Raw genomic sequence first — 22,646 nt, 5'->3', positions numbered from 1 at the left:
TGAGAATGAATAAGTTCTTTTGATAGAATAAATCTGGGTAGCTGCCTCTGGAGTCTGGGCCACAGAAAATGCAAAGAGTCTTTTCTGCATGGAATCTCTCTTTTCCTTACAGGTATTCCACGACATTGCCTATAAAGCCAAGGACCGGCAGGACCTGATCGCTGGCATTGATGAGTTTCTGGATGAAGTCATTGTGCTTCCCCCTGGGGAATGGGATCCAGCCATTAGGATAGAGCCCCCCAAGTCTCTCCCTTCTTCAGATAAAAGGTAGTAGCAGGAGGCAAGCAGGCTTAGCTGTGTGATGAGGGACAGTGTGCATCAATTCTGGGAAGAGCCTGGTGCTTTGGGTATACCAACTTTATTGGGCAAATGCAGAGTGACCTGCATCTCTCTGTATTTAGAAAGTACTAGAGTTATTTTCAGCTCTTCCTTAATAGCTGGAGGGAGGATGTTCTTGCAATTCTATACGTTTAAGGTGATGTTATAGGTATATGATAGCACACATAGTGGTTATCCAGACTCTTTGGGGTTCTGTGTGGTCTTTCTAACACACTACATCCTGCTCTGGCTGCCAGCAGGTCAGCCTTCTTGTCTCCTTTGTACAGCATGGCTTGTTTGGAGGAGCTGTGTGTGGGCTGCATTTGTGGAGCTGTCAGGCAATGCAGAGAGCCTCAGTTTGTCTTGCCTTCTTGCCTAGGAAAAACATGTACTCCGGTGGAGAAAACCTACAGATGAATGGAGACACACCTCATGATGGAGGACACGGCGGCGGGGGCCATGGGGACTGTGAAGAACTGCAACGAACGGGCAGGTCAGTAACGTGCCGCTCAGCATGGTGCACCCCCTGTGACCTGGGCAAGGGGGCCACGTTTCACTTGCGGAACTGTTTCACCCCTTCTGCTTTCTTTCCCAACGTACTATATTTGTATAGGTTGAGGTGTGACCCCAAAATCTGTCCTGGGTTTTTTAGTGGCCAGCTTGAGATGGTTTGAAGGGTTCTGAACATCCAGCCTCAGCAAATTACAAAACGTCTTAAATGAGGCACTCAGAAATTAAAGCAAGGCCGGGCGGGTGTTGGCTGTTGACACTTGGTGAAGTTAGGTGAGCTGTAAGGGGCACAAGCGTGGCAGGTGCAGCTACAGTTCCCATTGGGATTGCTGGAAGTGATTTAGCCAGAAGCAGAGACCTTCCCTTTTCCAGACATTTCTTTGTAGTTGAATTGCACAGATGAAGACTTTTATGGGGTAGAAATACAGAAGGTAACAGAGCCTGAGGCCTTACTCTCTGCTTTATTACTCTGCTTATGTGCCACATAAAAGTCCACTAGAGTGGGGTTACAGTCCAGGTGGCCGTAAAACAGCATGCTCAGCATTTCAAGGTCAGTACTCAGGTTTTCATGGTGGCATCATGCCCTCCCTCTTGCTCTATATTGTTTTAAGTTCTAGTAGAATATCTGAATTCTAGCAGAAAAGTCTGAAAGTCTGAAATGACAAATTGGTGTGTGCAAGGCGGCCGACGCGTCCCGGTTCGGGGTCAGAAAGGGTTGTGTTCCTGTCTGCCGCAAACCTCTCTGCGTCCAGCATGTCTGCACAGTCCCGGTGTTGGTGATGAACTGTGTGCAAGGGAACAAGAGGCAAAACAGAAACATTTTTCATGCTGGCAGTGTCAGAGCCACATGGAGTTTTATTGTAAGAGTTAAATACTATCTTGACTGTGCTTGTACAAAAAGAGTATGTCTGTAAGTGGAGCTCTCATGTTCTCCAAGATGATTTCACTTACTTGCGTTTTTAATTCTAGTTCTTTTTCTGGTTAACAGTTTGAAGCATTTTTCTATTTAGCAAATTGTTTGGCTCGCCCAACCACGGTATGTGCCATGTGGAGAAATGTAGGCAGGGATTTAGGCTAGAGTTAATATATTTTATGACATCAACCAATATAGTTGGGAAAAAAACCAATAGACGAGCTTCCTGAACTGCAAGCTTTAGTGGTCTGTTTCAGCAGAAGCAGGGCTTGTGTTCCTGAAATTTGTCTCTTTCCAGCTGCATCACATGTCCAAGATATTATCTTTCTTTGCAGTATTACCTCAATGATATCCCTCGGCTACCACAGCTGTGATAAGATTATTATGTAATGTGATGATCTCACTCCTTTCAGATAATACTTAATTTCTGGCAATGTTTCTGATGATTTCTTTTTGTGGTGACAGGGACACTTGTCTTGGTGACTTTCACTGTAAAGCAGGATGCATGAGTCTTTTCTTGCTTGTCTTTTCAGATTCTGTGGTGGCTTAATCAAAGACATAAAGAGGAAAGCACCGTTCTTTGCCAGCGACTTCTACGATGCTTTAAACATTCAAGCCCTTTCAGCTGTTCTTTTCATCTACCTGGCCACAGTGACCAACGCTATCACTTTTGGAGGACTGCTTGGTGATGCTACGGAAAACATGCAGGTTAGCAAGAGCTTTCAGAAGCAACGAACATGTCGTTTGCCTTTTGCTGTCTACAGTCAGATAAGGATGTTTGGCCACCGACAAAGCTCAAATCCTGGGTACAATGAATACAGGTATCCTGTGTTTCCACTGGAAGTTGGCTTGCTTTCGCTGCTGTTGGACGGCTAGCCTTTGAAAAACTGTGCAAGCAGTTACCTTAAATGGTGTTTGAAAGATGGCCAGGCGACAGAGAAGGTCCTTGCTTTTTATATAGAGAGGAGTTCCTCTGATCTGTGCTCTGTTTGTGTCTCGGTTGTACCGTTTCAGCCCAATTAAGTTTGCTAAGTCTGATTCAGACTTTCCATGTCATCAGAGCATAGCACTGTATCATCTGCATGACTCTTACGATCCCTGGACTTCTGCCTCTCTGGTGAAAAGAATAGCCTAAGATTCGTAGGAAAGCAAGTGAATCAGGAGAGCTGATGCAGGAGAAAAATGTGAGTTCTTCATAGTAGCTGGAAGATCAGATCCTGAGGACCATGTTGTCTATCCAGAGGCAGTGTGGATCAGCAGTAAAGAAGGAAGCAGGGGCTCCAAAGGGTGGCTCAGTTTTAGGTGAAGTCTAAAGGAAAGGGATTCTGCGTTAGCACTGCTGTAGTCATGTTTGGCTGGAGCAGAATTCAGCTCTAGCAGTGCACTTTGGTATTCCTTTGGCTTTTTGAAGAGGAAGAAAACATAGGAGGTTGTATTTAGATAAATTCAGTGCAGCCACATTGAATCTCCTAACAATAATTATACTCATAGTGACAAAGACTGAACTATTAATTTATGCAGGTTTAATTAAACTGAACATAGGAAAGGGGGGCACCTATCCAGAGCCATACACTTCCCTATGATAAATTACAGGCTAGAGTAAGATTCCGTAGCTGGCCAGGTGCCAGATTTCCCTCTCCCCTGTACAAATACGGTTTACTTCTTCCAAAACTCAGCTCCACAGCAGTCATGCAAACAAATCCATGATGCACAAAGTTAAAAAGAAATAATAGCAAATGGAAGTAGAGAATGGAAAGGCCTCTGGGGTCCACTGGTGAGCATCGCTCTTCAGTCACTGAGTAGCAGAGCAAAGTCTATCTGCTCTGCATCTGTACAAGGTGAAGTCTTTGAAGTAGGGGAGGAAGGGGAAATGTCACCTGATTCCAAATGTAGTGCACATAATCACTTTAGTGTATCCAGAAGTCTTTTCCGTTACCTTTGTATCCCTTGCTTATTTATTCTCAAGTAGCAAAATATTTTTTTGCCACTGGAACTGACAGTATAGTCTCTTAATGCTGACCCCCCAAAAATATTTTTTTTTCTTCCAAAAGAAACACTGGCATTTCAGGAAGTTAAAAAAATATGTCATTTATCTGGCAAATGGTAAAACTGCTGCCCCATTAAGTACTGACAGTCCTGCTGCTTGTGCTTGGTAGTATTCTTGAAGTGAGACACGTGCATTTGCTGTCTTTTGGGTTGGCTGCTGGCTTACCAGCGCTGGCTCTGCAAGGGGGGGAGATCCCCCGCTTTGGCCCCTCTCTGAAGCAGCAAAGCGAGCTGCAGAGACAGCCTGCCCCGGAGGACTTGTGCTAGCATTGCCGGAGTTGCCATGCACGGCCTCACGTGTAGTTTGCAGCCGTTCTTTGCTGCTGCTCCTCTTCCCTTTGGAGACTTTCTGCTGCCAGGCTCCACAGCATACACCAGAGAGGGAGAGGGGTGACAAAAGCAGGTATGACTCCAGAAGAGCTGGCAACCCCTGTGCTCCTGGGGGACCCCTTTGCTGTCTTCCACCTGCCAGGGATTGACACATAAATGTGTTTCTTTTAATACATTTCAAGCTGGGGTGAGGTTATTCTTCCAAGAACGTCATGAACCTTCTCGACGGGATTATAGCTGAGCATGCAGCCTTGCTGTGATTTAAAATGGTATTCATTTGTTGAATGTGACAGTCTCATTTCACCAAAGTATGTCTACGAGCTGCATAGGAGGGGAGACAGTGCGGGGGGGAAAGACAAGAAAGAGAAAACACAGATTGCCTTTAATCCTTGGGTTTTTCTGCAGTAGATAAAACTCAGTCTGAGTTTTCCTGTTGCTTGGAGAAAACAAAGTCCCTAGAAAGACAAAAGGTGCAGGAACAGTCTGTTTTGAGCTCAGTGATTTATCCTGCATGTTGAAAAGGGAAACCATTGGCGCTCTGCAGTTAAGAAGACTGCTTTGGTAACGGAGGAGCTCTGCAGCAAATATAAACACAGCATAGCTGTTAACGACAAAACCTCCAGGAGCAGCAGAAGAAACCAACACACAAGTCCTGTCAAAGGCTTCGTCCCTTGCCAGCCCTCAGGGGTTTGTGCTGGGTGAGGAGGGAACTGGGCGTGTAGCCAGAGAGGAGCACTGGCAGCAAGGGGCTGTGGGCTGTGGATGTGCCCCCCTGGCCGGCCGCTCTTCTAGCCAGTTTGTGGTTAAACTTCACAGAAGCGGAGCGAAGTGCAGGAAAATCATCACTGAGTTGCTAGAGAAACCAAATCCCTCCAGTCGGTTCGTAACATAGCCAAGGCTCCGCGCAGGAAAAGAGTGTCTGTTATTTTCTGATTTGTGCACTTTGAGACATTTACTTGCTTCTTACGTACAACAGCCAGTTGAATTTACTGGTTTTGATTTAGGTACTGATTTAAAATTAAAGTACCAGCAGTTTTTCTGAACCGGTGTATCAGAGGTGTAGAGTTTGGGCACAACTGACTTTTCTTTTGCCATGTCCCTTCAACAAACCTTTAGTCACCATCCATGTTTGAAAAGGCATTAGGTCTCTTGGCTGCTGGGAGCCCAGAAAAGGGGTTTTTGACTGCAGGTTTTCAACAGAAGAGCCGAAGCACGTGTTCTTCATCCTCAAATGCCCCTCTGTCATCAGGGCTGGAGTGAAGCGTCCCAAGGCACCCAGTTCAAGTTGTTCCTCCAGAGAGCTGCTCACTGGGATCAGAGTCCAGGTTCATGTCAAGTGTTGCTCAAACCATTGTTTACTCCCACAGTGGGAAGGCATTTGGAAGAGTGTTTTTTTGTAGGGCATCTCAGAGCACACGTTGCTCTCAGTCTTTATACCCAGAAATGTGAGGGAGGGTTAAGCCTCGCACCTAGAGCAGCACCTAGAAGTTCTCCCCCAGACATTCTGTCCTTACAGAAAACAGTATTTTTTGGGCTACCACATCACAGTTCATGCTTCTTGTTTCTTGTAAGCAATTATGTGACAGCTGCTGGGTCGGGCACTAAAAATTGCCCACCCTGTGCTGCCTGCCCCAGAGAGTCTGCCCTGGCCAGCATTTCTTTAAAAGCTCACTGCAGAGTTTTATGTTTCTGAGAAAAGACACTATTCTTAGCTACAGACACGTGGAAGAATGCAGGGAAAAGAGATTCCAGATGCGCTGGCCGCTGGCCGTGAGGGCCCTCTTCATGAGTAATGCGGGAGGAGCGAAGGGGATCAGCTGTGTGAATGCCATTCCTTGCCCCAAGAGCAATTGTCTCATCCTCACAAGTCCCCCAAAGGCAGCAAACAGAGGCTCGTAGGCTGTTGTCTGTGTCCCTGTAAAACCTGCACTATCCTTGTGTGAAGGCTGCAGGTTGTCATGGCAAGCAGATCTCCCTTGCACTGATCCCTGCTGTCAGTGACGGGCATCACCGATAGCACTTGGAAATGACAAGGACCAAGGCTGTCACCTGCCACCAAGGCAAGGTTGTTCTGTCTGCCCTGGACTGACGAGTAGCTGTGCATCGGGAGCAGGCGGCTTTTCAACCTTCCTTATCTTTTGCTTCCCTGCGCAGCTGTCGTGCAGCTGCTTTAATTGCCCAGCAATAACAGCGCTTGACCACTGGTATCTTGAGATCATGTTTGTGGCCAGAAAAGTTGTTTATGATTGCTTTAGAGAAAGTTCTGCTAGTAATTTAGTAGATGAAAAAAAATAAATCTTCTGCTCTACATAGTAAATATTTTGACATATGACAGTATGAATATACTTTCCTCAGCATAAACAGTAACAGGGGTATTTCCAAAAAAGAAAGCCACAAAACTGAATTTAAATTCTTTGCGTTACCACTGATAAGTCAGAAAAACTGTAGCCCAAATCCTGCAGTTTGTCGTGGATGGGAAGAAGGATCTGCACGTGCCGTTAACTGCTGGTTGCTCAGCACCTGCAGTATTAATGAGGCTGCTGACTGAGACACAGCCACAGCCAAGCCCATAAGCCTCTGCTTGAATCTGCCCCTGGCTCTTGGGTTGATATTCCTGGAGAGGGTGATGCTGATGTCTGTGTGTCTTATTGAGTAGAAGACAATGCTCTTGTTCCCTTAAAACTCAGTCAAGTGTGAACAGATTAGTTTCCATAAGAGCAAACGAGGCAAGGTCCAGCAACTTCTGCCATTTCTGTAGGAGGGTGCACACTCAGTAAATAATCACCATTTATTGCCATTTATATTTTGTCCATGTTTTGCATTTTAAAAGTAGATATTGTCCAGCTATAGTTGGACATGAAAATCCCAAAATACATCAAGCATGCTCTTTTATCTGCCTGCAGCGAAGCTGTTTTGTCACACATGCCAAAGGTATTTGTAGAGCCTGTTAAATACGGATTTTTTTACTCGCTGGTGACATCTGGTGAACTTGGGGTCTCACCTCATGACTGCTGGATGAAGTAGCCTTGTTTGGTTTGTGTCTGGCTTAAGAAAACAGTTACTTGAAAGAGGGTCTTCTTGTTTATCTAGGAGTGTCTGCCTCATTTGGAGAAAGAAAAACCAGCCACCCTGCATTGTCCTGGAGGATGTCAGCACTGTCCTCTAGCCATGCTCTGCTGTGTTGGTGTGAAGAGCCCTACAAGCATGTATCTTTACTGTCAAAGATGCAGGAGATGTTCAAGGAGTTCTCAAATCCTTTAAAGTGGCCTTCAAAAACACTCTCCTCCCCTTGTCAAACATCAAATACAAGATAGTGTCATTAAAGTCTGGGCCTCACAAGTAAGAAGGGGGTTGCTGGTTATCCTAACGATGAATTGTGTGGGACGAGCACATCTTGGTGTGCAGCTGCCGGAGAGGGCAGAAGATGGTCTTCACTTCGCCTCGGGTGTATAGGCACACAGCATAACTACTCATTTCCTTGCAGCAGTGCTAATAGAAAGGGTCATTCAGTAGAACTCACTTCTCTCCTGTGTCTACTGTAGGGCGTGCTGGAGAGCTTTCTGGGCACAGCAGTCACCGGAGCGATATTTTGCCTTTTTGCTGGTCAGCCACTCACAATTTTGAGCAGCACGGGACCTGTCCTTGTCTTTGAACGGCTTCTCTTCAATTTCAGCAAGTAAGTACAAGGGTGGAGGAGGGAGGAGGGGAGGAATGTCTCACACTAATGAAATACTAGCTAGGGAATGAGATGGCTAGCAGTGGGGAAGGAGGGGATTTAGTGCATGAAATGAAACATGGCTTTATTCCTTGTTGAGATGGCAGTGCAATCACATTGGGGATTTTCACAGGCACGCGTGTCCCAGAGCACTGCCCGGTGTGTGAGTGCCTTGGGGCCTCTTGGAAATTCTTGGCCAAGTCTGTCCCCACCGAGGAGTTTGCACTAGTTACAGGCAGTGTGCTGTTGCTGCATGTGTTTCCCTGGCTGCTGTGTATTTCCCATAGGAGCAAAGAAAGGAAGCCAGCTCTTGGTGATTTCACTAACAAAATCCTGCAGGCCTCAAGGTTACCAAAAATTTGTCCTTAAATCAGTACTCATTTAAAATAGTTGCTATTAGAAAAGCAAAACTACCTCTGATAGAAATAGCTGCCTATCTCTGTCTGTCCCCAGAGTTCCTCGCTGGAGCTCTGCTGCATTAAATGCTCTGGGGGTTGTTTTTCCTTTTAACTGGTATGAAGAGCTTCTGCTCCCTCCCCAGCGTGTTAATGCTGGTGCAGTGATGATAGCTGACAGCCAGAGTTAAGGGGAGCCCATTTGGTTAGGTGTTCTCATTGACTGTTCCCACATCTGCAATGCTGGCAAAATATAATGAGAATCCCTAAAGGAATCGGCATATTGATCAGTGATTGTACATGTATACTCACCAGTGATTGCACGTGCAATTGCACATGCTGTTCATGGATGATTTTGTGCCTATTCGTGGATGATTTTACATGCCTATTCATGGATGATTTTACATGTAGGACTACTGATACTTTGGATGGTGTTTTGCAAGATCATTTTTGGTTCTCCAGAAAACGCCCTGAATCACTTGTAGCCCTCCCTTCTCCCATCAGGGAGTGCTCACAGCATTGCAAGTTGTGAAAGACTTGTGTTTCAGGACACAAAACGGAGAGCTTCTGGAGTTCAGGCATTACTAGGTTTTCTTTCAAAACCAGTCACCTGCGATGTGGAACAGGTCTTTGGCTGTCAGTGGTTATCTTTAGAAAAGGTCTATTGAATTGTTAAGCTGAACATGGCTGCAGGTTGTAATAAGGCAGGAGACATGGTATATGGTTGCTTAATTGTGTCTCCTTCCTCATTATGTTTAATATCTGTGGGTAGATACTCAGAATGAATTGAGAGCATAATAACCATGCCTTTCCTGTGAATAGCCTGCATGTTGGAGAAGTCTTTTGAGGTACAGAGCTTCTGCGACGGCGGGCAGTTATTACATTTACACGTGATCCCACATACACAGTGATACACTGGATTCTCTTGGAGTGAGATAATTTCATTTGGTTACTTAACTCCCTTGATAATACTTGAGGCAGTGTGAGCCGTGTCTGTGAAACCAGTGCAGGGCAGGATGAAAAGGGCAGGGTCCGATTCTCCACCTGCGTTGTCAAAGTTGGTGTTATTTTACAATACTGTTGGGTTTGAAGCCTGAATGGCTTTGCAGCATTCTCTGACTGCTGTTAGCCAGGGAGGAGTTCATCTTGGAGTCGAGGATGCCGGGAAGAGACAACATGCACCTTCAAATGCGATGCAGTGCCCTCCTGCTTGACCCTGGGACTGCTGCTCTGCTCGGCGCCAGCTGCTCAGTCCTGCCGAAGAGGGACAGAGGAGATGGACTTCAAGCTTGTCTCTTCTCTGCGTTGGAGCGTAGGCAGGGAGGGATGGAGGCTAGAAAAGATGGGCAGAAAATTAGCCTAGCCCAGGGAGGGAAATGGGAAACTGCCGACTGGTGAGAGCTCTGCAGCAGGGCAAGAGGGGGGCACCATTCTTCTCTTTCTTTGATTGGAATAAATGAATAGGATCAGGAATAGACATGCTATAGCTGTTTGCATCTGGCGGGCAGGTCAAAGCCCAGGCGCAGCACGTGGAAGGGAAAAGGCAAGATGGAAAAACACTTTGTACGCTTTTGGGAGGGAGAAAGTGGTTATTTTTAACCCAAGGAGGGGGTGGTGGTTATAAAAGCTTTTGTCCTGACAATGTGCTGGAGCAGAATGGCAGGATTTTTTCGAGGGAGTCTTTCTCACAAGGAAATTGGAATCAAGCACTGTGATTTTTCAATAATACATTTGTGGTTGTTCATATTCACAACATGCTGTTCCCTGCTGGGAGCAAAATTAGAAAGACTTCCCATCTACTGATTCATTTAAAGTTTGACTCTGTGTGCGTGTGTGTATGTGTATGGAGAGATATCTAAAAAAGCCTCGTGTACCCAGCTGTGCATCTAGCTTTGGGTGCCTGCAGGGGTGACGTTGGCCGCGTTGCCAGTAGAGTGGGTCAATGCTGCAGGACACCCTGGGTCAACTCACATGCTGGCTGGTGAGCTTTGCTCCCGTGCAGAGTATCTCTGATGCCCGCTGTGAAATGAGTCTGGGTTTCCGAGCTGGAAGCAGCGGGAAGCAGGGCACCAGGCTCCCCAGGAAAGCAGGACCCCAGCCCTTCTGCCTTCCAGCTGCAAACACGGACTGTTGGGAAAGTTTCCCTTCCAGAGACCTCGGAAAGAAAATTAATCATGGCAAAAGTACTTAGCCTGTTGTATTGTGTATGTGAAATGTCCTGTACTTTTTCATTTGCTCTGTGAGCTTCAGAAATGCTGAAGGACTCAGAGGGGTAAACAAGAAATGTAGTTTAAAACCTTTTGAAGTTCTTCAATGGTGTACAGTCAGGGTGCCATCTGGACTTTTGCCAGCCACTTTCTCCATACTCGGTCAGATGGATGGCAGCTCCTGCTCGCCGAGGCACTGACTCCGGATATTTTAGAGAGCTGTCACTGGGGTCTTTTATTATAATCCCTGACCCCACCCCCACCTCTACCCCCCGCCCTTCTCTTTTTCTAAGTCATCACTTTGTTTTTAATTTGCTTCTTACCCCTCTTCCAGGTCAAGATTCTCAGTGTCAGAAGGCTGCAGCCCTCCCTGAGATGTTTAGCTACAATAAGGAGAAGGCTTTGCAGAGGCTGGGTTTGAAGGCAGATGCCCAACCCCGAGCCTACCTGACATCCAACCCAGGATCCTTACAGAAACACTCGCCACTGCCCAGCAGCAAGCCTTTAACTGGCACGCTGCCTGGCCTGCAGCCTTTTCTCCCGTTTTATAATCACAAGGCTGTAGTTCCCCCTGTTGAGGTGCTCTTTTGTTCCTTACTCCGCAGTTTTATACCACGTTCTAGAAAGTGGCCCTCGAGCCCTGCTGCTGGCCAGGATTTCTGCTGGTGGTGGGCTGCTTGGGGTGCACCGTGCAGGTTCGCTGCAAAGTTTGCCTCCTGTGGGTGAATGCTGACAAAGGGTAGAGGTGTGTGACAGCATGCTGTGTCTCCCGGGAAATCATGTGTAAAACCAGGTACATGGGAGATGCAAAGACATTTTTCACTATTACTACACAAGGTTTGAGAAAGTCCATCTGCAGTGGGGACTTGAATAATTGGTGGGACCAGCCTCTGAAGGCAGCCAGGTTTGGCAGGTTGCAAGCATGCGACCAAGTGTTTTGCTACTGAGCTAAAACCACCCTGGTACTGGGAGCGAAGCCTTCTCCGAGGCATGCACGGTTCTCTGGAGCAGCCTGTCATCTCGCTGCAAACAGGCATGGAGGGTTGTGCTGCAGGGCAGTCCAGCGATCTCCTGCTCCCTTGTGCCCTGGAGAGGGACTTGCAGATGCTTTTCTGCTATTATGTTTTAGAGCTGTGGGTGGTTAATCTGGTGTAGCCTGCATTCCTGAGGCATCCTGAAGACAGCTTTTGCTGCTTTTTATTTAAAGGCAGGCTTGTGGGGAGAGACGTTGTTTTTCTTACAACACTTGATGTAGTTGGGGGAACGAAGGGATAAATGCCTGGGCTCTGTCCCCTTCCCCAGAGCTTTCCCATGCTATTGGAGACTTTGTTCTGAGACTTTCCACAGGAACTGCCCTTCCTCCTCTGTCCTTCAACACTGCAGGGCTCCTGGCTTCCGGGGATAACCAGCTGACTGGGGCTGCCAGCCCCACTGCCTCCCGGTGCCTTCCCCAGAGTAGGCAATAACCTCCCTGGCAGGTCCTTATCTGCTCTAGTGTTTGCTTTTCGCATTTGTTTGGTCCTAAAAACCTGCCTTTGGACTCTGCGCCATCAGGGCGCAGCAGCCTTGAGCAACAAATAAGGGTCAAACAAACTTCCCAGGAAGGGATGATGTGGTTTGCTCCATCGTTTGTAGCCTGCCATGTCCTGGCGCCAGGGTTTGTTGTCTTCTGCTTTGTACTTCTTGCTCTTCTCCTCCTCCTGATATTTTGATTTCTACAGGTAGTTCAAGGGCCTGGGAGGTAGAAGTGTAGGCTCTGGAGTGTGAAGCTTGGCAGGAGGTGGTTTTCTGAGGGAGATTTGTAAACTGTGGTTACATCTTCAGCTGGTGGAAAGCTGTTGGCGTCAAGCTGCTCTGGCCTGGACAGCTGGATGTTTGGGCCTTTACAGCTCTGTGAACGCTTGCCAAGGGAGGATTTTTACTGGGAAGCCTAGAAAGAGCTTGAATTCACTGGTAGCATTTATTAGTCAAGATGTAAGCAAGACTGATCACTTTTGCATGCTTTTCTGCCACCTTGGCTGTTAAACTGCACCACATACATGGAGTTGGCTGGCTGGAAACAGACAGCGTAGCTCTTAGGAACACTCTCATTGAGTCTAAATGAGCAACAGGTCTCAGGGGCTGTGCGTTCACCACTTCTCACTGGAAGTCACCATCCTGTGTGGATTCATCTAACCCCGATTATTTTCCCTTCCTGCCATCCCTGTCTTGTTGCAGAGACAATGATTTTGACTACCTGGAGTTCCGTCTCTGGATCGGCCTTTGGTCAGCCTTCCAGTGTCTCATTCTTGTCGCTACTGATGCCAGCTTCCTGGTCAAGTACTTCACCCGCTTCACTGAAGAAGGTTTTTCCTCCCTTATTAGCTTCATCTTCATTTATGATGCTTTCAAGAAGATGATCAAGCTGGCAGATCATTACCCGATCAACTCTGAGTTCAAGGTGGACTATATCACGCATTACTCTTGTGCCTGTGAACCATTAGATCCAGGTAAGAGCATGTTTAACTAGCTCTCCAGTTCACAGATCGGAGATTGCATTGGCTCTGTCTCTTTATTGTGCTGCAGTCCAGATAATTCTTCTTTCATACTTCTTTACCAGTTGTCTTCAGATAACCTATCTTTGCCTTATTTTGAAGCTGAGGGGTGGATTTCACCCTGCGTGCCAAGTGGAATGTCTTCATAGCCAGCCTTCCTGGGACTGCTCATGTGAGCATTGTTACCAGTGGAGAAGCTGTCTCTGTACACACCTCCTTGCATCCCTGTGGCTGTTAATTCTGAATGACACGCGTCTGAGAAGTCTGTGAAGGGGCAGAAGTGGTGGCCAGGTCACTGCCATGGTGCTCAGGTCATGCCTGTATCTGCTGTGCCATTTGCTCAAGTGCAGGAGCTGGATTTCTTCAGGCTGTTACCCAAACACAGGTGGTTTTCCACCTCATGGCTGCGTGTATGAGTGGAAAAGAGCAAAATTTCCTCCCTAGAGTGGAAGTATATCCAACAGTTCAGCCTATCACTAGACGGTGGGCTGCAAGGCAGGTACAGCCAGCATACATACAGATCCGGCAACACAACCAGGAGTAAAAGGTTACAAAACTGAAATACAAACAGAAGTATGTTGGCTCATACCATTAGGGAAGCTGTGACCACTCCTAGGATCCTTCAAACAATGAGGAGTGAGTAAGAAACTTGGTTTGTGCTTAAAGTAAACTTCAGGTTACCTCGACAATATCAAACAGGCAAAGCTTCCAGCTGCTGCTTGCTGCCTCTGTGCAAAAGGTGTCGGGAAGTGGATCCCTCAGAGCTGTGTGCTTAGGTGAGTTGCTAAACGTAGGATCTCTGCAAGCACTCAGATGTTGCTGTAGTTCTGCTTCCAGCTGAATTGCAGGGTGTTTTCTTCTTTGAAGTTAGGACAATGGGGAATGGTCAGTGCCAAATGGAAAGTCTCCACTTCCCATGGAAACACCTACGGCACAAACCCAGTGCCCAGGGTAGACACGATGGTACAGTGGGAATGAGCAGAGGAAGAGGAGCATGTGGCAGGAACTCGTGTGTTATTTCCCAAGAGATCTGTGCCTGGAAGGACAATGCTGGTCTTTACCCTTGTAAGCAAGCAGGGGCAGGATCAGCATGCAGGGTCTGATAAAGTTCACAAACCCTTGCTGCCACGGTTCTTTTCATCTTATTTGCCTTCTCGACAGATGTTTATTTCAGAGGGTAAAGATGACCTTAGCATCATCGTCTCCAGATGCTTCTCCCTTCGTTTTTCAAGCAGCACTGAATAAACCTCGAATAAGAGGAGTGGCCAGGTGGTACTCGAGGCGCTGACAGCCATCTGTCCAAGTGACCCTCTGGGACTCGGCTCCAGCCACACCAAGCTCTCCTGCACTGATCTGCCTGAGTCTGTGGCACCTCAGGCACAAAGGCCAGCACTTCAGAAGCTGCTGAAGCTGCCAGAGATTGGAAACAACAAATTGTGTGAGAACGGAGCCGCTAACAGAGCGATCCCATATTTAAAATCAATCCAGGACAAGCTGGAAAAATAATGTGTGGCTGTTGTGTGTAAAGCAGCAAGTGCTGGGGTTATGGGGTTGGCAGGGCAGGTGGCACTAGCTGCGTCCTTTGGCTGTTCTCATCCCTTGCTTGGTGCTGTGTCCTTCCACAGTGGGTTTGATATACAGAAGCAAGGAATTTTCCAGAGGAATGAGTGGCCTGTTAAATAGCTGCTAGGATGTCAGTCGTGACACTGACAGCATGGCCTTTCACAGGTCTGAAAGGTGGTGAGATGTACCGCTGTATAGCTGTGTCTCTGCATAAACCCAGGCAGCAAACCCGTAAGCAAATGACAGAACAGATTTCATTCCTGCTCCTTAATTAAATAGGTTTCCACATCAGCTTCCCATCACAGCTACAGAGGAGATTTTCTCTCTTATCACACAACAGTAAATCAGCAGTAAAGTAGTGAGCAACAGCTGGGGAAGAGGCTAAGCCGAACGCTTTTGCAAAGTGGCTGCGCAGCTCCTCTGGTTCACTTGTTTGTAAAGGTAGTGCCTTGCTCTGCATACATGGTTACAGCCATGCCACGGGATCAGTCTGTAGTATTTTGCTTGCTAAACGTAAGCGGCCTTATTCCCCATGTCCTGCATTTTCTTAAAGCCCTGTATAAGGTAGCAAAGTAGAGGTGGAGTATCATCCCTGCATTGCCGGGATATTTGCTAGCTGCTCAGCACAGTGTCGCTGACCGGGGTGGGGGGGGGGGTGGGGGGGTGGGGGGTGGGGGTGGGGGGGGGGGGCGGGCCTTGGAGACAGGAGGAGTTGTGCACCCACAGCCAGGTGGGCTCTTTGTCCTTCGGGATGAATGCCCCGAGGATGGCACAGCATAAGATAAGCGAGGAGATCAAAACTTAACCCAGAGCAAGCTGCAATCCCGGCAGTGTAGTGAAAGTCATTAAAACAAAGCTCAGGGCTGTAAGGTCTGGCGGCAGCAGGTTTTGTAAGCAGGCACCGAGAGAGCGTTAGAGCATCAATTAGCCTTTGTGCTAATGTTTCCTTCTTGAAAGTTTGCGAGCTTCCTCTCATGCATCAGAAAATGGAATAAAAATGCAGATGGCACATGAGCAAAAAGGGATGCCTGGTTCCAGGAGAGAAGGTGTAATGCAGTAGCAGATGCTTTCTTCCCGGTGATTTTCCTCTCGTGCAGGTATCTGCTGCTGCTGCTGGGGTATTGTAAGCTGTGGGTGATGAGCTGTCAGGGGTCGTGCTGGAGAGGGAGGCATATTTATCTGCTTTTTTCCAAGGTAAATGCAGGCAAAGCTTTATTGGTTGCTGTCACGCCATAGGTGAAGCTGACTTTTCTTCCCCTATACTCTGATGCAGGCATTTTACTGTTGGTTTTAATCTCTGCGTCATTAAGATCTGGCCCCAGAGTTTTTGCAGCAGCCCTTAGCTTGCACTGCTGACTTTCTGCAGGAGGTTCTGCTCTCAGAAAGCTGGGGAGCAGCGTCTCGCCACCCCTACCACGCTTTCCACAGGACCTTAAGATAATGTCTTTGAAATCACCAACAGGATTTCTGTGTGCCCTGGCAATAATTACTTCGTGTGTCCCGCGGGGACCTCCCTTTGATCCTTGCGCCTCCAGCCTGTGTCTCTGAGCAAACACGCACCGTTTCATAACATGGGTCAAGAAGTTCAAAGGCAAAACCAGCAGCCCAACACACTCCAGCCACTTTCAGGAGCAATAGCATCCATGTAACAACTCTTTAGCCAAAAGCAAAGTGTCGGGACGGTGTGCGTGAATGCTGAGGGGGCTCAACAGCTGCAGCGCGGGGACTGGGGATCTAGAAGATCATGGCTTGCTGCTCTCTGTGCTGTGCAATTTTGAGTACTGACGTGACAGTGTGAAGACCCTTGTTGAACTGGCTGCCTTGCATGCTTCCGCTCAGGGGGGACAAGCTGCTCCATCCAAAATGCCTTGTACCTCGTCTGTCAAGCCTACCAAGAAGGTTTGGATGTAATTGAAAATGCTGGAAAAAGAGCATTAAGCACTTTAAGAGAAACATTTATTATCTCTTCTCAGACTTGACATCTCAAGAAAAGGACTGCATCACTTTACAGGCTCAGCTTCGTCCTGGCAGCGTGGCTTGCAGCTTGGCACGGTTTTTTGCACTCGGGCGTTGCCCTCAGGGTTAAGGAGCAGGATGTCCTACTCCTTTAGACCCCAGTGTGATTCCAGTAGCGTAAAAGACAAATGCACTTACTCATTCTCCAGCTAAACAAATGGGAGCTATGCAATATTGTAATACAACTTAAATATTCTTATCAGACATAAAAGTACATGCAAAACTAAATAAAACATGAGGCTATAGTTGCCAAGCCTATTTGCAGGAAGGATTGTATTTCTGAATGAAATTTCAAACAAATGATTACTAAAGCCATAAAAACAAAAGGAAAATGTGTATCATCACATCACAGTGAATGCTGCCCCTTTTTTCAAAGAAATGATCTGTATCCTATTGAATGCTGCCCCTTTTTTCAAAGAAATGATCTGTATCCTATTGATTTCAATTGATCATTATATTTTTTAAAAAAATTTCAAAAACTGTGTTTGTGCTGTATTCCAAAATGCATTTTGCTTTTCTGGATATCTTTGGGGTTGTGCACTAATTTAAAATTAATAATTAGGAATGTTCTGTGCATGTTTATTTTAATCCAGAAATCATTAGAAAAATATTCCAAAGCCATGAAATATTAAACTGTCTATTTTACTATTATTTTTTTTACAGTGAACTCCAAAAAAACACCCAGTTAGGTTTGAATTCTGTTTCACTTAGCCTTTTGTTTCCATTTTTAAGTGATTAATGATTGATGCTTTTGAGTCCCTATGAAACAATACTTTTGACTCGCTTTTCTTGAGCAAAGAGATTGCAAACAGGTTGACAGAGTTAACAAATGATTTAATAATTGAAATTTGCTTTCCTTCCTAGCTGCTTCAGCACCATGCTCATGGTATTCTTTTTTCTTTCTTCTCTGGCAGTTAATAGCTCGTTATTTAATGGGACAACGGTGCTGTCAGCCGATGAGCTGTTCTATTCCTCTACAGAGATGGTAAGTGCCCTTTGTGAGGGCAAGGATTATGTGGTCTTTGAAGTCTCTAAGTGCCATGCATTTTCTGCCATGCCAATAGATCAGGAATTGATTGCCTGAAGAAAACCCGCATGCTGACAGTCCCTTTTTTTTGGCATGCTCACTTGATCCCCCAGGGATTTCTCATAGTACTGTATACAGAATAATGCATGCACAATTTGATAATATTAGTTATTTCCTAATAGCAGCCACTTTCTTGCAGTCTGATCTCTGTCTGTTGGCAGGATTCAAGTCGTTCTCCCAGGGCAGTAGCCAGATCCTTGTGTCCAGGGCCATAATGGTAGGAGTGTTGCGGCCACCCTTTCCTTTGGAAGGTCCTGTTTGCATCCCGTTCTTTGGCTTTTTGTAGCTACCCCTGGCTTTTCACTCTGGTGGTGAGCTCTGGACAATGAGGAGAAAGAAATGGAGCTTGGTGGGGTCAGATACATCTGTGTTTGAGGCAGGGGAAGTAAGTTGAGACACAGAATAACAAGTTTCTGCTGAAGAATGCAGGTCCTACCTGTCTGCGTGCCTTTTCATGTGGTGGCCACTCTTGTGCAGCATCAAGTGGCTCAGCAGAAAGGGAATGCTTTCTGAGCTGGGCATGCTGTCTTCGGGTGCTAGGATGTGAACCCGAAGGCAAGAGCACCACCCAAGGTCCCCCAAGGGGCTTGGTCACAGGATAAAGACACAGACAGAGAAGTGAGGTCTCCTGATGGCCAGGCTGCACCTTGCATGCCATTTACTGCTCCTTGCCTTCTCCCCTGCCCCACCTCCATCAGCCAGCTGCCATCCCTGAGCATCTGAGCTGGCTGCCTCTGGAAGGGCTGGAAGTTACAGCCTCCTTGTTCAGCTGCCAGCCACAGAAAATAATGCTTGGAGAAGGGATGAGCAGCCCCTGGCTCCGATATGATGCCAGCCATCAGGAGAAGGGCACCGTTGCCGTTTGTGTTTGGTTAACAAGAACTGCTCTTCTCGGGGTTTGCGGGTCTGGCATTTGATTGTCAGTCTCAGGATAGGGGAGGCATGCCTAATAGGAAGGCAAAGGACTGAACTGAGGCAGGGAGACATGAAAACAACCAACAACTTGGGTTTCCAGGCTGTCCTTTCCTGGAACAGTCATCTCGGCATCTTAGCCCTCTTCCCCCAACACCCTACTTTGCAACACCCTTCCTGCAGTGCGGTGGGGCTGGAGGGGACTCCACCAGTCCTGACTCTGTCTCTTTGCCTGATTTTGGAAAGAGCCGTGGGGGGGCATGCTCTCCCTCTGGAATGCTCTGCCTTAGCACTGATCCTAGCTAGGGGAGCCAGCCTGGGATGCAGAACTCTCTTGCCAAGCCCCTTTTTGGATGCCTTAGAGTTTCAAAGCAAAACAAATGTCTGGGGACATGTGACAAGGATTTTGGGAATGGGAAGAGCCATCCCAGTACAAATCCTGCCAGGCAGTAGGCAGAGGGATGAAGAAAGATCACATTGTGGGGTCCCCCAAAGAAGAGAGATCCCTTCTTTCTGTTCTCTGGTACCCCAAGTGGTAATCTTACCTATTGAAGCCTCTCCAGTGCTTATTTCTGTAGACATAAAATGGCAAAATGTAAAAGATGCCCCCAAAGACTTGGTTTTTGGTTTATCTCCCTGCCTTGAAAGCCACGTTCACTCTCTGCCCTCTGTTGCCATCCTGAAGTTAGCCGTCAGGGCGGATCTGCAGAAATCCAGGGACAGCACTGCTTGACGGTGCTGAGAGAGCAAATGTGGCAGCACCTTGCCAAAGAACAGCACAGAGGTGAGGAGGTGGTTGTTGGTTTTTCTCTCACCACCACCATCAGTGTTGGCGAAATCGTGCCTCAGTTCAGCTCCTGGGGTTCACGTTTGCTGAGGAAGCAGGTTTAAGTTTGGTGTTGCTTGCAGTGCACAAGCAGCACAGAGCAGATGTAGAGGCGAGCTCGGGCCACTCCAGCTTCTGCATGAGGTTTCCAGTATTGCCTTTCCACTGGGGAAAATGCAGAGCACGTCTGGCAGACCACAGCAGAGGTCAAAGGATCTCTGTCTTCTTTCCAAGGCCCAGACTGTTTTCCGTTCTCGAGTAATGTCATCCTCTGTCCAGGTTAAAATCCGTTCTGTCTGTGCACAAGCACAGGGGGGGTTGAGCCTCCGCATCACACCTGCCTTTTCCTCCTGGTATTTTTTTCTGATGCTCTGTCCCCATTCCTGTCCTAGCATATGTGTCTTATGCACAGCTTTATGGAAATCACAGAATCATCAGGTCTGGGTTGGAAGGGACCTTAAAGATCATCTAGTTCCAACATTCTCTGTTTTTCTGCAGTACAACACCACCATTGACTGGCCATCTCTGACAATGAAGGAGTGCTTGAAATACGGAGGACAACTTGTGGGCAACAACTGTGAATATGTCCCTGACATCACCCTCATGTCTTTCATCCTGTTTTTCGGCACTTACACCTGCTCCATGGCCCTGAAGAAATTCAAGACCAGTCGCTATTTTCCAACCACTGTAAGTATCTCCTTTCACCCTAGCAGTCTGTTTCTCAGCTCTTTCAGCATGCAAAGATCAACCTTCCTTTTGGTATCAGTCAGACACACACACAGGGAGAAATGCTTTGCAGGGAAGCCAGGTTGCATTGGTTCAGATAAAAGCATGGAACTGGTTAACCAGGGTATGTCTGGGATTGCTTAGCTGTCACACAGTGTTTCTGGAGGACATGGGTAATGCACCAGAAGAGCCAAAATGAGCCATAATCTGTCCCGGGGATGTGGCAGTGATCTTAAAGGTGCTGAAGACAACACTTCCCAGCCAAGATAGACAGTGATGTAGCCTATGAGCCTTAAGATATCAGAGAGGTCCTTAAGGCGTATATAGTTTCAGCTGGCCATTTTCAGTGTCAGATGCACAGCTTAACGTGATTTTCTGACTCTGAAGTAGGATGCGTGGCTGTTCTACAGAAAGCAAATGACCAAAAGGGGCTGTTAGTCATTATGTCAGAAGTCTCCCCGTGTATAGGCAGAGGGAGTATTTGGGGAGGGCAAAAGAAGCCCTTTGCTTTGTCACTTGGGTAACCAAGCTGTCCATATAGAACAGAAGAACAGAGGTGCATCTTTTTATGTTACCATGTTTGAAATACTCAGAAATCAATGGAAAAATGTTGCACTCACCTACAGTCCATGCCTGGTCTACCGTTACAGTAGGGACCTAAAGCAGAAATCCCTTTCTTTTCTGAGGATCAGATGCAAAATAAGGGTGACCTGAAAAACCTCTGCATTGATTTAAGCAAGATTTTGCTCAGACTTGCAAACAACTTATGTGCACCTCTCAGGTGCACCTGCTTGTTTTGTCTCCCCAGCTAAAGTTACCAGGGCACGCGTGCGAGCTGGCGGTTTCCGTGTGTACCAAAGCCATGTTTCTCCCTGAGACCTGCCCCCCTGTTTTTGGCATTCTAACACACGGGGATTTGTCCCATGTGGATGTTTACTGTTCTGCAGTGTTACAGTTGAACCTCTAGAATTTTTTAATAAAAAGAAACAAATTCCATCTGGGCTGGAATGCAGCTCAATTTATCTGTAACCATGTGAACCCGGGAAACCTGGAAGGAACAAAAGCTCTGAAAAGATCACACAGTTACAGACAAGCGCTGTGGGTCCTGCCCAGTTAAATTTTGGGGTCTGACCAGTGGCAGCTTGAAGTTGTCATATTCCAGTGACTTCAGGAGAGTTGCACTCTTAGGGCATGTTGAGGATTAGCTGAGAAGCCTAGTTTGTTTTCTCATCTGTTTAGGTCGAGTAATTACTTGAATAGAAAACAATGTAATCTCTGCCAGTCATACAGAACAACTCATCTGTTGTGGAAGTCTGGGGTTTCCCATCTTCTAAAGGGAAATTTGTGACTGTTTCCATTGTTGGGTGTAAAATACCATTCCTTCCCTTTTCCATTTATTTTTTTGATTTGCATTGCAAAATCAGTCATATTACAAGAATGGGATCTGGGGATAACACAGTACTTTTTGTTAAAGGCACATGCCTTAGGAATCCTGTGATAACACAAGAAGCTCAACTCATGCCAGAGAAGCAGTCTCAGGCCCTGCATAGAAAAAGGTGAATATGTGGACCCTAAAGAATCAGAGATCAGAAGGCAAATAGAAGGAGACAATATTTTATACATCAAAAAAAGTCACTGGTTTTTTTTAGGTTTATTTGTAAATGTTCTATGTCTGTTGACATTGGAAGCTGATCCTGAAAAGTCTCTTCAGACACTGTTGCAGAGGAACTAGGTCTCCATAGCAGTGGTTGTTGGCCACTGTCAAGCATAAGGTCAATGAGACTGCCTTGAAGAATTCACGTGGGAGTTCCTTACAAAAGCAGTTTTCTTTTTCCTTAGGCTTGCTTTCATACTTCCATTTAGGCTTAATTGTTTGGCTTTCAGACAACTCAATAAAGTACCAAGGCACATTCAGGCAATTGGTGCCCGCCATGACAATGCGCATCTTTGTTTCTATGAAAGAAGAAACCATGATCTTGTATTGCCACCAAATGCAAGCCCAGAGTATCACATAGATGCTAAAGCATGAGTGAAATGACGTTTCTTAGTGCTAACTACTGTTATGATATCAACTTATGTTTCAGGCCCGGAAGCTCATCAGTGACTTTGCCATTATCTTGTCCATTTTGATTTTCTGTGGAATAGATGCCCTGGTAGGTGTGGACACACCAAAACTAATTGTGCCAAGTGAATTCAAGGTATGTCATTGTCAGCTTGTTTGGTGGCCTTTGGATGAGGTTCCCTTTTCCACCCATCTGCCCTGTATAAACTGACTTGCCTTCAAAACAGGAAAGTAGTCAGCTATCTGGAAAGGACTCTTTTACTCAGATGATATCCTTTTTGTTAGTGTTATTTTGGGTGGCTGATTTATCTCCTAAATCCTGCCTCTGTACTTTGAACCTTTTGTTGCTGTTATTGGGAAGGATGAAATTGTTGCAAACCTCAAGTGTCTCCCGGTAGCCCCATTGCTGGAAGTACAGGTGTGTTTAGGATGTTGTCAACCCTATATCGCAGCTCTAATGCAAGCTTTCTTTTCCTTGCCCTTAAA

At 46.7% G+C, this 22,646-nt stretch overlaps 1 protein-coding gene across 10 annotated transcripts in view; it reads left to right on the top strand.

Moving 5' to 3' along the window:
• The window catches only part of SLC4A4 (solute carrier family 4 member 4), a 237,630-nt gene that overhangs the window by 191,502 nt on the left and 23,482 nt on the right, over positions 1–22,646 (top strand). For all 10 annotated transcript variants that reach the window (XM_056354481.1, XM_056354489.1, XM_056354473.1 and 7 more), the window contains 8 exons: positions 113–267; positions 698–811; positions 2,275–2,449; positions 7,660–7,793; positions 12,652–12,923; positions 17,462–17,532; positions 19,871–20,059; positions 22,183–22,296. In XM_056354481.1, the coding sequence (XP_056210456.1) occupies positions 113–267; positions 698–811; positions 2,275–2,449; positions 7,660–7,793; positions 12,652–12,923; positions 17,462–17,532; positions 19,871–20,059; positions 22,183–22,296 (1,224 nt within the window). The remainder of the gene's footprint in view (positions 1–112; positions 268–697; positions 812–2,274; positions 2,450–7,659; positions 7,794–12,651; positions 12,924–17,461; positions 17,533–19,870; positions 20,060–22,182; positions 22,297–22,646) is intronic.

This window comes from Falco biarmicus, chromosome 1, assembly GCF_023638135.1.
Source record: "Falco biarmicus isolate bFalBia1 chromosome 1, bFalBia1.pri, whole genome shotgun sequence".
NCBI lineage: Eukaryota > Metazoa > Chordata > Aves > Falconiformes > Falconidae > Falco > Falco biarmicus.
Note: the sequence above shows the minus strand (reverse complement) of the source record. Positions and strands in the feature narration are given on the sequence as shown.